This window comes from Drosophila bipectinata, chromosome 3R (genome assembly GCF_030179905.1).
Source record: "Drosophila bipectinata strain 14024-0381.07 chromosome 3R, DbipHiC1v2, whole genome shotgun sequence".
In the NCBI taxonomy this organism is placed as follows: domain Eukaryota; kingdom Metazoa; phylum Arthropoda; class Insecta; order Diptera; family Drosophilidae; genus Drosophila; species Drosophila bipectinata.
In genome coordinates, this window is record NC_091739.1 from 21593613 (window position 1) to 21607873 (window position 14261).

The following is a 14261-nucleotide window of genomic DNA, read 5'->3' on the forward strand; positions in this document are numbered from 1 at the left end:
AAAAGAATTAGAGTTAGACCTACCTCTTGTACTTGGTATTGGTGGGCAAACATCCTGCGATCCCCGACAGCACTTCTGGCTGCTGGTGCTGGTTTCTCCTCGCTCTTCTTAGCCTCGTTCTTCTTGTCGTCCAGACTCCGGGCTTTGACGTCAGCACCAAGATAGTGATGCTCGGCTGGTTTCTCCAGGCTGCTGGACTTTCCATCAATTTTCTTGTGAACAACACTGCCTTCGATCCTCTGCTTCACCTCTTGGGCCTTGGCAATCTTCTTCGGCGACTTGATCAGCATGTCCTCGAGTGCCTCGGACTTCTCGGAGTCCTCGAAGGACTTGTTACGATCCTCAAAGCTGCGGTTGGCCTTGTCCAGCTTGTCGGGGCTGCGTCCCTCATCAAAGCTGCGGCTGAACTTCACCAACGAGTTGTCCAGTTTTCTGGGGCTCTTGGCAATAAGGACGTGATCCTCTGCCTTGGACTTGAACTCCGTTTCAATGATTATTTTGTCGCCGTCTGTTTTTACTAGAATCTTGTCCTCGGGAGCGGGGAATGCTGGCAAAGTGTCTTTCACAGGACTCAGCATAGTGATGGTCTGCTTCATGGCCGACTCGTACAGCTTCTGCTGGCGCTCCTTTCGCTTGGCTATGTCCGCCTCGGTCTCCTCCTGGGATTTGCTCTTGTCCTTGCTCAGACGTCGCATTTCGATGGAGCGAGGGCGTTCCTTTGGACTCGACTTTTTGCTGCCCCTTCCATCTCGAGCCTTGATATCATCTGCACTGGTGCGCCGCGACTCTGGACGGCTTCGAGAAACTTTTCCTTTGAAAGGCTCAGAAGTCTTCAGTTTTCCCTTGCCGGTGCTTTCGATGCTACTGGCCCTCGAGACGCCCGGAGAAGTCTTGCGGGAGCTATTGGCCGAACTGTAAGGTGACCAGTCCGTGAATCGGTACTTGGGTATATTCAGAATCAGGTGGTCTCCGCTTCTCAGCTTCATCTTGGACTTCTTCTTATCCTTGATCTTGACGCCTTGAAGAGCGATCTTCTCGATGTACTTCAACTGGTTGAGCAGCTCAGCTTCCTCACTGTCGATGGTAATCGCGCTTATCAGCGAATCCCTGCCATTGGTCTGGTTACTACCCTGCGTGGGAATGGAGCCTGCGCACGAGTGGACGCTATCGGCGTTGTCGTCATCCTGGGCGGCAGACTGGTTGGCCCGCTCCAAGGATTTCTCTTCAAGAATCTCAGCCTCCTCCTCAAAGCCCACAGTGTCGTCCTTCGAGGAGAATGCGTTCATGGGGGGCAGGCGATGCAACGAAATCACCGGCGTGTCCAGACTCTTCGTGCGCCGCTCCGTGGTTGGAGATTGTTGCTGGGTGGCCTTCTGGCGTTGCAGCGAGACAGACCCCTCTGAGAGATTCAGACGAGCATGGGCAAAGAGGATGGGAGCGTGTCCTTTGGAGCGCAGGACAATCGATGAGTCGATGATCTCCTCAATCAGCTTCACCTTGGACTTGGCTCCGCTGGCCGTCTGCTTCTTGAGCGTATAGTCGATGTCAGAACCGGTGATCTTCTCCTCGTGGCAAGTCTCGTAAATGTCGTCGTTGCTGCGGAAGAACTCGGCGTGCTCCAGAATGGGCGAGGGGATGTTCTCGTTCCTCTGATAATCGTTCGTGCACTCATCCATTCGGCCGCGCATCGGAACATGCGGCTCATCCTCCGAAGACGGTATGGAAATAGACCGTTCTGAAATACGCCGTAGTTCGCTAGCATTAGCGTACTGCGGGTCCAACTTTTGAGGATGATAGCGACTCTCCAATTCCGCCAGCCTTCTGCATTGGGGCGGAGATCCCTCGATTTCCGTGGAACTCATCGTCTGCCCACGGCCCCAGGCAGCTGAAATGAGACGACTCTGTTCGATGCGCAAGATCGACTCGATTTCCTTGCGTGACTGCGGCGGCGAGAACTCTAAACGATCGGGAATAGCCTCCGCTGATCCAAACACGTCATCCGAGTCGAGGCTCTCATCATCGGAGGAGAACGAAGTAATGCGAGTCTTTCCCTTCTTGGACTTTCCAGTGGATTTGGTCTTGGGAATGACTCGAGTTTTGTTGGCCTTTCGTGCGTTCAACTGCAACTCCTTGCGAAGGCTTTGGATGAGCTCCATCTGCTTCTGCTCCAGCTTTTGCTGCTGCATGCTCTCCGTACGGGAACTAGTGGCCGAATCACTCTCGATCTGGCTTAGTTTCTTGTTCAGTTTCTCCAGGGTGCAGGCGTCCATCTGCTTGGTTATGTCCCTCTTGGGCGATGACAGCTGGATGATTGGAATCGTCTTGTCGATCTCCAAGGTGATGGGATCGACCTTCGAAAGGTCAATGTTCTGGGTGAACAGAAACTCCTTCGTTTCTGCGGGAAGCAGGCTGTCCAGAATGTCGGGAAGAAAGTCAGCAGGACCAGCTCCCGGTAGGGCCACACTGGCCTTGGGAGATTTCGGCGATTTCGGCGATTTGGGGGACTTTGGTGACTTGGGTGACTTTGGAGACTTGGGCTTGTTATGTTTCTTCTCGCTGGGCGAGGGTGCCGTTCCGTTCATGATGTGTCTCTTGTGCAGCACATAGGGGATGTCCTCCTTGAGAACTTTGGTGAACCGTCTCTCGTAATCCCGGAAGAAGCTCTTTGGTAGCTCGAACCCTGTCTTTGGAAGCTCCTGTGCTAGTTGCGCAGACGAAGTTCCATCGTAGCACTTGGGGATCTCAAAGTTGCCATGGGCCTTGCAGAGCGGAGGAGCACTTGGAATCTGCTTGTACATGTAGTCCTCGTCGCTGGAGTTTGAATCAGCCGGCGTCAGATCTATGGACTTCTGATGCATAAGTACGTGGCGTCGGGAATTGCTCCCCAAGCGGGCACGATTGGCCAGTGAGTTGGGGTCACTCTTGGTGCGCTCCACTGTCGCATGGGAAGAGTAGTTCAGTGGCACCATAATGGGATTATACTCCTCAAAGTGTGTCTTGGCTATGAGCTCCTCCTTTCGGGTGATTTTCTGGTGAGCCATCAGACGTGCCTGCTGCTTCTCGAACTCTGATACAAGCTCCGGTGTGAGGGGATACTCTGGACTCTGCTTGCTCTTCTCGTCCTTCTGCTGCTGGCCTTCCCATTGTTTCGTATACTTTTGGATGCACTCGATGCGGTCCTGGTCGAAGCTGAAGATATTCTCGCTGTCGGATCGGCGGCGGAAAGCAGAGATCTTGCAGGATTGCGAATTTCCCCGTTTCATGGGCGCCATCTTATCCAGAGAGTCACCAGTTTGAATGTCCTTCTCGCGGCATCGTTTGCCCGACGCGGGAGTCGACACAGACTCCGGGGACTTGCTGCCAAACGACTTGGCGTTTCGTTCGATTTCAACGTTTTGCAGACTGATGGAGTGCACCTTGGAGGTCTTGTGGTTTTTGTTGCTGGGGAAGGTGGAATAGGTGTCCCTGCTGTCATAGAAGGAGCTATTTGCTGTGGAACTGTGAGTGTCCGAGAGAAGGCAATCATGGCTCTTCACCTTGGGCCGCGAATACAGTCCTTCGGGTGGCGGCTCCACTCCGGTTTCCACTGCATCGTAATAGTCACTCTTTGACTCCTGACTGGATTGGGCGAACTTCTCGTAGAGCTCTTTCTTGGTAAACTGCTTGACCTTCTTGCCGGTGGTTGTGGGCATCTCGTAGTTTCTGCCGAAGCAGTCACCCACCAGGGACTCCTTCGAGTCCTGGCTAGAGGCCACTGAGGTCTTGCTCTTCGTGGTCTCCCTTGACTTTTTGCTATCCGTGTGGTAGAGACTGTCGCGGGACTTTTTGCTGGAGTCCGAACTCCGTGAAATCTTCGTCTCGAACAGCTCGCTCTGGCTCTCCTGGCTGGAGGTGCGTGTTAGGGCCAGAGACTCTTGTATCTTCTTGTAGAAATTACCGTCAGACTTTACCGAAAGCTTCTCACGCGGCAGATAGCGCGGGTCTTCGGCGTCCCAGATCTCGTTCATGATGTCGGCCGCCGACTTGGACTTGACGTCGATGGCGGAGCGGTACTTGGGCTGTTGCTGTCCCTCCGATACAGACTCGTCGTCGCTGGGTATGTAGTTGCCCGAGTCGAGGGAGCAAGAGCGCATGTGGTCCTCAGACCGATGGCGACCTCCAAAGAAGTCAATGTCGTACTTCTCAAGAAGCTCATAGCTGTCCTGGGAGATGTCGTCCTGCGAACCGGAATAATCCAGGTGATGGCCATGCTGACGCTTGTGCTCCTGGGTGTTGTAGGTGCTGCCCGGATAGCTGGAGGAGTACACCTTGCTCTGTGGAAGTGGGGAGAAGTCCTGGTGCGCGTCGATCGAGTGGTTCTTGGTCACGTATAGAGAATGTCGCGAATCGTCGTACCGGGTCACCGGCGAGTCGATGCGGTTCGAGGAGAGGAACTCCTTGTCGAAAGCCGTCATCGGCTTGGGCAGCTCCCGGTCGTAGTAGGTACTGCTGTATCGTTCGAACAGATCCTTGCACGAGCTGCTCTTCAACCAAGACTCGCGCTCCACCTGATCGTAGATATTTTCTCCATCTTCGCCTTCATCTTCCTCCTCTTCATCGTCCATATAATGGGCAGCGGCCTCTTCTGGCTTCACGAACTGGGTTGTCGAGTAGAGACTGCCCGGGGTCAAGTGGTATTCGAGTTTCTCTGAGGAAGAGGATTGGCGTACGGGTGGTAAGTTGCCCACCGAGTGATGTGTAATGTAGTGACTGTCATACGAGTCCACCGAATCCACTCCAGAAAGCTCCGAGTTCCGAGGTAGCGAGTGAGTGTGCCGGGAGCTTTGGGAGTCCACGGAGGGGGTCAGGTAGTTCTCCGATTGTGCCAGCTTCACCCGCTCCCCTTGACCGTATCTTTTCGTACCGAAGCCCGTGCCAAAGTAGGACGAGGACGATGATTCGGAAGGGTGATTGAGATCATTGTGGTACTGGTAACTGCCGGTGTTATAGCTCCTCTCCTGGACAGCGGCCGCGTAGGCGGAAGTGCTGGGCTGCTGCAGAAGTGGCACATGGCTGAGACCCATTTGCTTGGCTCTGGTGTACTGGAGAATGGACTGGTCGATGAACTCGTCGCTGAAGTGCTTCTCGCGCGTCTTGGACTTGGCCTTGCGGTTGACCGTGGCGTAAATATCGTTGCGTTCGTTGAGATTCAAGTGCTCACTGTTCGAGATCTTGTGCTCCTGGTGGGCGGCGCTGTGAAAGTCCGGGTACTTGTAGTGGCCCATGTCGTTGATGTCGGTGTAGATGATGTTGTCGGTCTCCGTTTCGGTCGAGTTGGCATTGGCGTTGTTCAGCATGCACTGCTTAGACATCGAATAGTTCGTACTGCTATAATGGACTGGGGTGACAGTTTGCGACTGGGACTCCTGTGACCGAAGCTGCTGACGATGGGCACTGGCCAAGCCCGAGCCCGATGCCAAGCCCGAGGCCGATGCTCCCGCCACTGAGGCTGCCACCATAGTCTCCCGATTGGTGGTAGATGCCGTCAAGTCCGAATCCGCTTCCTCCTCGACCAACTCCTCCTCCTCCTCCTCCCCCATAGGCTCCCCCTCCTCCTCCGTGTCCGCAGGCCCCGGCTCCTCCTCCAATTCCATGGAGCTGTTGAGATCCACCGAACGAACCGGTGTGTGGGTGCTGAGCATAGTGTTGATGATGTTGTTGTTGGTGCTGCTGCTGTGCGTGTTGATGCTGATGAGCTGCGGCGACGCAGGGACATACGCTTGGGATCCCACTGAGACTCGACGATGGGTGCTGCTGCTGTACAAGTGGGACAAGTGGCTCAGACCTGGACGCGTCGGAGGGAATAACAAATCGATTTTAGCAACTGAAGGCCTAAAGGAAATTTTTCTTGAAACGCAAACGGGAACGGTAATTGAAACGGAAACGGAACCAAACCGAAATCATATCGAGAACTGATTAGATCACAAACGAAACTCTGAACACTGAAACTAGAAATCATCGCATTAAGAATCACCCATTTGGGTTCTAAAATTATTTAAAACGGCCATTAAAATATAAAAAGACTAGACTTAAGGACTAAATGATTTAAAGTAAAATAATTTAAGGTATTTTTCTATAAAGTAAACTTAACATTTAACTTAAATAATATTAACAAAGTTTATTCAACTAAACTAAACCTATAGATAAGTTTTCTTTAAAAATGGGTCGGCTATACCCTTTTGTATTTAAATTTGAATAAAAATTGAATAAAATAAAATGAATTGAAATCTAAACAACTCATGGATCTGCAGTTGAAGGATCCTGACTGACTTACCTAAATTGTGATCTCCTGGATGCACACGAGCCTGATCGGGAGCGCGCTGGTGGAGGCTGCTGCTGTGGCTGGGCGAAGTCCACGACTGCGGACCCTGTGGTGAAAGCGAGCGGTTCGAATTCATTTGGTCCATAGCCGCTGCCGAGTGGTGTTGCCGTTCCGCCGCCGAGCATCCCGCTTCCTCCGGCGAGGTTGGCGAGTCCGGTGCATAGTTCTTCGTCTGATAGATCTCCACCTGGGCTGCTGTGACCTTTATGAGGATATGAGGAAGTGAGTAAAGTAACATCGGATCAATTGAGGATGGGAAACTTACTTGAGAACGCATGTGGTCGGTAGGATTGTCGCGTCGGCGATCCAAGGTATCCGCTGCCTTCTTCGTCAGAGAAGGGGTCATCGAGTCGCTGCATTGATTGCGATAGTCCCATGCCGCTGTAGCAGAGAATCCAAAATTACAAATCAAATCGCATACGCTAGACAACTCTCGACTCGACTAGACATTCATTCAATCATCATTCATGATTCATCATTCACGATCATCATCTTCAGCTAGCAAAACCGAAAACAGCCGACAAATGAAGCTCCAACTCAAAAGTCAAATCAAGACAAACCAAATGAAATCGAATCGAATACACATATTCTTCAAAACGAGTAACGAAATAAATACAAACCAGTGTCAATTGGGAGTAGGGGATTGGCTGAAATGCTGGAATTCACATACGTATGCGATTGACTTCGGCTACTAGCATTCAGTGGCCCTTGCCGGAATGACTGAGACCTGCAGCAAAAGAAAAGACAAGAGGATACCACGTTTTATATTTTCACATGCTCAGTTTTTTTTTTGGTTTTTGCGGTTTAATTTTTCTTTTTAATTTGTTTAATTTCTCATTTTGTCTTAGGTTTTAGTTTAGCGTTTGCTTTAGGATTTGTTTTTTGTTTAGTTTAGAGTTTAGTTTGTTTAGCACAAGTTAGTGGAAAGGTTTCCAGTTTAAGGTTTAGAGAGCATTGCTTAAAGTAGCGAAGACATTTCAGTTGAAAGTATAACCAACGGAAAAGGAACTTAGGTCTTAAGAACTGGTTAGTATACAACTATGGTAGAAAGTATAATACAGAACAAAAAATATTCAATATCATAGGCACTACGGGGCACGTTTCTATCGGTTTCTACTTAAACGACACCAAACCTTACTCAGCTCAAATATTGAGCAATTCAAATATTTATTTACAAGTCTATGATTATATCTATGGGGTTTGGGATTGCCCCATGAAGTTGTCGTACATAACATCACAAACAAGATAGCTCAAGCTCTGATGGGGTTTACTTTTGGGGGGCACACGACTAATTTACTACACATTTAGTGGGAGCAGGGGGGAAGGTGTTTAAAACATGATTAGCTGGCTTACCATCAACGTTATGCTTGTGGCTCGGTTAGGGAACTAAGGTGACACACACACAAACGTATGACAAAAGCAGCGCAGGAAAATTTATACTTGTTTATGATTATTGGAAAACAAAAGTTATGGGTGAAAGGCAAACTATGAATGACTCTTCCCCAGTTCGATCCAATGAGTGGCAATGGTTCAAATATTCATGAAGGTCAGAGGTGGTTTGAATGAATGGTAATCAGAATCAAATCAGAATGCTAACGAGAAGGTGAACATATAAGGGTTTGCCAATTAAATTGTTTTATTTGGGTTCTCTAAATGGTTAGTAATGATTGTCTAGATTGGAGGTCTCACTTATGGATACATATGCACACACTGGTAGGTACTGGTTAGTTGGTTAGTGAAATAAACCAATAATGGAAACACAAAAGTTAAATATTGGAAACTAAGTTGAACTGAAGTATGGTTGTAATTGAGATGCTTGTCATTCTTTGCTGTACATTTGGCTAGATTTTGGTTTTTGTTTTTGGGGTTTTCTTTATATTTTTTATTGGACGTTTTTTAAGTTTTTGTGCTACATAAGTTTTTGAAGTTTTGTCTGTTTATACCAATTGGTTTTTAAAATCCTCTTTTCTTTTCTAAGGCGCTTCATTTCGACCTAGTCAAGGTACTTTCATAATGTGTATCATTTTTGGGAATTTGTTGTGGGTGGTTGGGTAAAAAAAAACAAAAAAACATTTTTCTTCATTTCAAAAATAACAAAAAACCAAAGCCATAATACAAATGTGTCGTAAAAAGTGTAAAGAAACAACAAACGAACGAGTCGAGTTTGATGAGAACGAAGTCTTGATGATTTGGCAATGTAGGCTGATGATAAGTATAATATTTTATTTGCTTAAAATATAAATATATGTAGAAGTATATAGATATTATTTTGATAAAATGCTCTTAAGAAAACTGTATAAATTTTGATTCGTTTTTTAATTTTTTGGAGAAGTAAAAGCTGTTAAAGCCAAAGCTTCATAAATTTCTTTCTCAACAATCAAAGCAAAACAAAACATTTGAAGGAACTCACGCAACTTTACCAGAACTGGATTTAAAAAAAAAGAAGTACGAAAACTGGTAAAGCTTCGCTTTTAAGGCTGGTTAAAAAAAAGTTAGCCACTCTTAGCCTAAATCGCGGCTTACCTTTGGAAGTTCTGCCTCTTTACATAATTCTCGCGCACAAATTCAATAATCTGCTTTTGCGTTTTGCCGCTGTATCTGTGGGGGAAATAAAAATATAAAATCATGGCATAAACCGTAGTCGAAATGGGAAAGTTTACCGGAACGAGCTGCCGCGGGACAGCACCCGGGTCTTGCGACGGGGCGTATTTTGCACAGCCGTACAGCGGAAGAAGCCGTGGTTCTCGACGCACTTCTTCCAAAAGTTCTTGCACTCGTTGCGGCCTTCGAAGAAGAATTCCACAGTGTCCTTGTAGTAGCCCTAAAATATGGAAACTTTTCAATATCTGATGAGCACCGAGGCTATCATAGCCACTTACGTAACCCTCGGGGTGCAGCTTGACCAGAAAGCGTTTGCGCTTGAAGGAAATCTTCCGTATCTTGGCCCAGGAGAAGGTATTGATGCGCGTGATGTTCTGGAAGACCGTGATGCCCATGTGGGCAACTGCCAGGTTCAGGGGAACCCCCTCCACGTCCTTGGCGGGATGCATTTTCATGCCATAAAGCTCACACCGCCGTGCCGTCTCCAGCAGGTTGAGATCCGCCTCCGCCGGGGACTGACCACTACAAAAGAGGACACATCTCTTTGGAGACTGCAACAATGGGATAATGCGGTTTACTTACACGTGCTTCTTGTGGTTCTCCATTATCTTGCGCTGCATGGTGGCGTCCTGATGGGGCACAAAGCGGTACGACGACAGATACGTGTGGTCGGGATAGTCCTCGGGCACAAAGTCCCCGCACGAGGCCTGAACAATGTAGCTGGCCATCAGGGCCGCCGTATTGTCGTTGCACTGCAGGCTGCCGGTGGCCAGGTCTCGTTTGATTTGCAGGCAGAATAGATACCTGTGAAATGGCATTTGTGAGTAATGCATTTATGCTATTAGTGCTAATGCCTTACCTGGTGTACTCCTCCTCCAGCTGGGCTGGGTCCGGGGTATAGAATTTAATGCAGAATCGCAGCACTGGATCGATGAGGGACAGGCCCACCTGACGGTTCATTGGCTTCTCCAGATCCAGCCAGTATTTGGTATGAGTGGAGACCTCCTGGTACTCCAAGCCAAAGTAGTCGGCCTCGAGAAGATTAAGCTGGCGACACACTTGCTCGAACAGGACTTTGCCCAATGCTTTTGCCTGAAAGAGTAGATAATTCAAACGTAAATGAGATCAGAATTAACTGCTTAGCTTTAGAAAACATTAGCCGTTGTGGTCCCAAGCTGCCTGTCAAGGTTAAATCAGTAATTAAGTGGCTGCTTTCGCTCAGAGTAAAACCCAATCAATTTTAGTCCAAAGTGGCGCAACCGCATAATGAAAGAGGATTTATGGGGGCGACAGGAAAATGAGTTTTCCCAGTTCTCGCAGCAAAGTGGAAACTGGGCGGGCTTAAGACGCTCGGACTCGTTAAGCTTGTTAAAATCTAATCTGGCATGCAGTTTGTGGCTCATCCCAGATGACGCCAGACGCCAAATGGTGGGTGTTGCGTCTGATTGCATTTGAATAAATTTCAATTGAGTTGACGCCTGCTTTTCCCCTTCTTCAACTTTCAGTCCATCTAAACTGGGCCACTTTGTCTCGGGCTGCAATTAAGTTATATAAAAGATGGGTCTCCACACCAAAGTGGGCAAAAATATTTGAAAATTCACGGAGACATGGACGGAATGAAATTAAAAGCTTTTGAATTCTTTATTAAAAAAATAATGAAATCATCTCCTTAATCGCTTTCGACATTGCTCCTTTAATGCATTTGCCTAATTGCTTTTATCGATTAGCAAATTAGCCAGCCAACTCCCAAAAATCTATTAATTTCGGAACACACGACCTTGGCATCGCACCTATTAAGATTCCAATTTCAATTTGCAAATCCCACCTGGAGGTGTGATGTCTGGCATACATTAATTTGGGATCAGAGTACAATCCAGGGCGTATGCTACGACATCTGGCAAATAAAGGGATTCGAATGGCAATCAAACAGAGTGCTTTGTCAGGACCATTCGGCTGCCAGACCCCCAAAAGCAGGCTACAATCTATCAGAGTGTGAAATGTTTTGCAAGGCGTGCCAAAACGTTATTAAACTCTCTCCTTCCCGAGTGTGTGTTCGTGTGTGTGTGTGGGATATTTGAATATTTTATGTCCTAAATTGTACATAAGCCTATATCTAAAACGCAACAAATTCGCTGGCCAACATCCAAAATGCTTTTGCGGCTTTTTAGCGCATAAATCGAATCGGGTGTGGCTGGTCAGCATATTAAATGCAAAAACAAATGATAAAATTGAGGTCTATGTGCCATTTTCTCAGTTTCCGTTTTAAATTTGATATATCCGCAAAAATAAACATCCAGAGTAAACATATAAAATGGAATGCCTCGACCTGTTTTATCTTCTAAGCTCTTTGTAAGCTCAAACTTCCTATTTTTATTTAGAGAACTTAAGACTCTTATTTGGCTTAAACAGTCTTAAAATAAATTTTCATTTAATGGAAATTGAGGTATTTGTGGCCACAGGATGTTGAATCCTTGGGTTAGTTATTGAAAAATTGGGTTTTAATTAAATTTAAAACCTCAAAGCCAACATGCGATTAAAGGCGTGTCCTAACTAGTACCATAAATAAACGTTTATTTTATTTTCGCCTTTTGAATCAGCTGCATAAGCCTGTGAAAAGTTTTTGTGGTTTTTGTAATGTTATTTATGGCACTTTTCACTTTTCCCTGCATAACACAAATATAATTTTCAGACGCAACAAAAGTTACGAAAATTGGAAGGAAATATATTTCCAACTGGGGGCTAACTAAAATGTTATTTGCACAAGTTTGGAACAATTGTTGCCCCCATTTCAGGATATTTTAATTAATTTGGCCAACAAAAGCGGAATGCAGACTGCAGAAGCCGAGATGAATGTGTGCCGAGAGTTCTCCAGGGAATCCCGGCTCGAGTCTCCTTCCCTCGCGACTGCAGTTCTTTTGTTTGCTTTTTTCCAGCCGGGAGGATCCACAATGAGCCAACAGCCACGCCCAAGCTGTGACATTTTCCTAACCAACACAAACATAGGCAAATATACTTGTAGTGGCCATTCATTGGGAATGGCTTGCTGCTCCCAGAGCCATTTATCTTTTTAGGCCAATTCTCTGATCTTCTCCAACTACAAAACAAACCAATTAACTTTGGCGACTTTTGCAGGCGGCCAGAACGGAAGTGGGCGACCGACAGAAAGCTTTTCAATGCAAACACAACCCTTTTACGCCACTTTCCCGCCCCCACACACACACAACGAGACACATGCACGCCAATAGGAAAGTTGGCCATCAATTGTTGGTTGTTCAATTTGTCGCTACCGAGAGTCAGAAGCGGGACAAGAACCATTGGCAACTGCAGATGCCATCTCAACACTTGGGGAAACTGAATAACAAATAGCAGAATATAATTGCTTTACAATTTTCTCACTTTTTCATTGATTTTGTTAAGAAAAGTTAACTTTTTTCCAGTGCATAAAAGTGGAGGCAATAGGTCGAGGCAAGGTGACTGAGGCCCCACTCATATCGTTCCACTTGCATTGTCCTTGTCTATTGAAAAGCCCTCCTAACCCCATTGATGCTGCTGCCAAATCTGCGGGCTGTCCTCCGTGGCAAGCTACTGCGAAACTTTGGCCAGAAAAGTTTCGAATTTCACAAAAGACACCATAATAACCAAAGTTTTCAAGAAAATATGTTCGAAATGAAATAATTGTCTTTAACTTTTGGTGAGATATGGTGGTAATTGAAAGGAAGGAGACCCTCTGGTTTTGTAATGGAGCTAGTATCGTAATAAAAGTATATAGGATTTGAGTTCTTTAATCAATAAAGTTCCTTGTATCATACATGAATAACTTCGATGGATATAATATTGATTTTCCTGTCAATCATTGCTTGTTTTTCCACAAAAATTATATCCCACACAACCTTCAAAATACGCGAATTGCGATTGCTTGCGTCACACGTTTATGGACTCCTCGAATGGCTTTCCATTATTCTGCATTATCAGCAAAATTGCCACACTACACAGAGATAAGCTTTTAACGCTTTTTCGCGCTCAACGGCAAATAAAATTCGGCAAACAACGGAATTCTTCTCTAAGATAAATAAATGGCGAAATGGCGCAAAGTGAAAACTTTGCAAATGGAAAAACCTCGTATAAGATGGAAGATTTTCTGGGTGCAGTGCTGCCACCTGCCTGCTTCACATTCCACACGCTCTCTTGGGTACAAAATATTTCCATTCAGGCATTTTGGGCAGCTTTCGGCAGCCGGAGAAGGTAAAATTCGCTTTGAGTGGGTATTTGCGAGATTTTTCCTGGAAATACCTGGCCCGGTAGCCTGGCCTGACCACAACCCACTAGTACCACGTCTTCATCGTTCTCGTGCCATGCCGCATCCTCATATACAACCACATTATCGTTTGCCAGCCACAAAATCCATTACAAGCCTTGATTAATAATGCAGTTGACCGACCATGCAACAATATTCGTTTCCAGCCAGGGGCCATACACTATAGAGATGGGGGCCCAGGAAACCCACACTTGCCGGAAAACGCTGCCCATGTTTGCGGAATCACTGTGAAAGGGGTGGGTGCCGTGGGGGCACCTCAAGGCTTCTATTTTTTAAAAATGCAACCATGTCAATATATTGTGAGTTACGTATACGCAGTGGTAAGCAAGAATTTCAGTTCACAGCGAAAATGTAACACGATTGAATTTTTAATGCGGAGAGAGAACTGTGATACAGTCTAGCTTGAAAAATAGTCGTATACAATAGTAAAATTCCAACGTATTTACATTCGTATTTGGCTGACAAAATGCGAAAAGTCCTGAAGTATTTTGGGCAAAATGGAAAACCCACTACGAGCCAATTCAGAGGAATAAAATTCCATAGAATGCATGCAGACAACGAATGTTTGAATCTCGCATAAAAATAGTTTTCTGAGTCGAGCACTTTGCAGCGTTTACTAAGCTGGGGCATCGCCTCAAGTGCAACTGGTTTATGAAAAGGTTAGGCCAGAATGCCCTACGTCAACAAGAACTACAACAACCGAAACCAACAACCATCCAACCCCCGATCCTAACCAAATAAACCACAAGCCACCCGCTTGGCTGCCGAAACCCCAACAGAAAACCACCCAAACAATGGCAACCATTTTGCTGTTGCCCTGAAACATTTCCACTTCCCGCTGGCTCTATTCCACTGCCGGTTTGTTGAAGCCTTTAAAATGTGTCTAAGCTGGGGATGCACATGAAGAAATATATATTTTTAAAATAAATACCTAGATATTAGGCAATAAACTTTGATTTTTAGCAAAAAATAACTAAACTAACA

General features: G+C 46.5%; 1 protein-coding gene across 6 annotated transcripts in view; it reads right to left on the reverse strand.

The window, feature by feature from the left end:
• Cdep (Chondrocyte-derived ezrin-like domain containing protein) overlaps positions 1-14261 on the reverse strand; it is a 33605-nt gene that overhangs the window by 10189 nt on the left and 9155 nt on the right. For 2 of the 6 annotated variants that reach the window (XM_017237304.3, XM_070280733.1), the window contains exons 3-11: positions 9822-10054; positions 9545-9766; positions 9241-9484; positions 9022-9182; positions 8885-8959; positions 6982-7088; positions 6627-6742; positions 6314-6563; positions 24-5824 (exon numbers count right to left, since the gene is read on the reverse strand). In XM_017237304.3, the coding sequence (XP_017092793.2) occupies positions 24-5824; positions 6314-6563; positions 6627-6742; positions 6982-7088; positions 8885-8959; positions 9022-9182; positions 9241-9484; positions 9545-9766; positions 9822-10054 (7209 nt within the window). Of the gene's footprint in view, positions 1-23; positions 5825-6313; positions 6564-6626; positions 6743-6981; positions 7089-8884; positions 8960-9021; positions 9183-9240; positions 9485-9544; positions 9767-9821; positions 10055-14261 lie in introns of those variants that run through there. The other 4 variants (XM_070280736.1, XM_070280737.1, XM_070280738.1 and 1 more) reach the window with 4 other exon arrangements.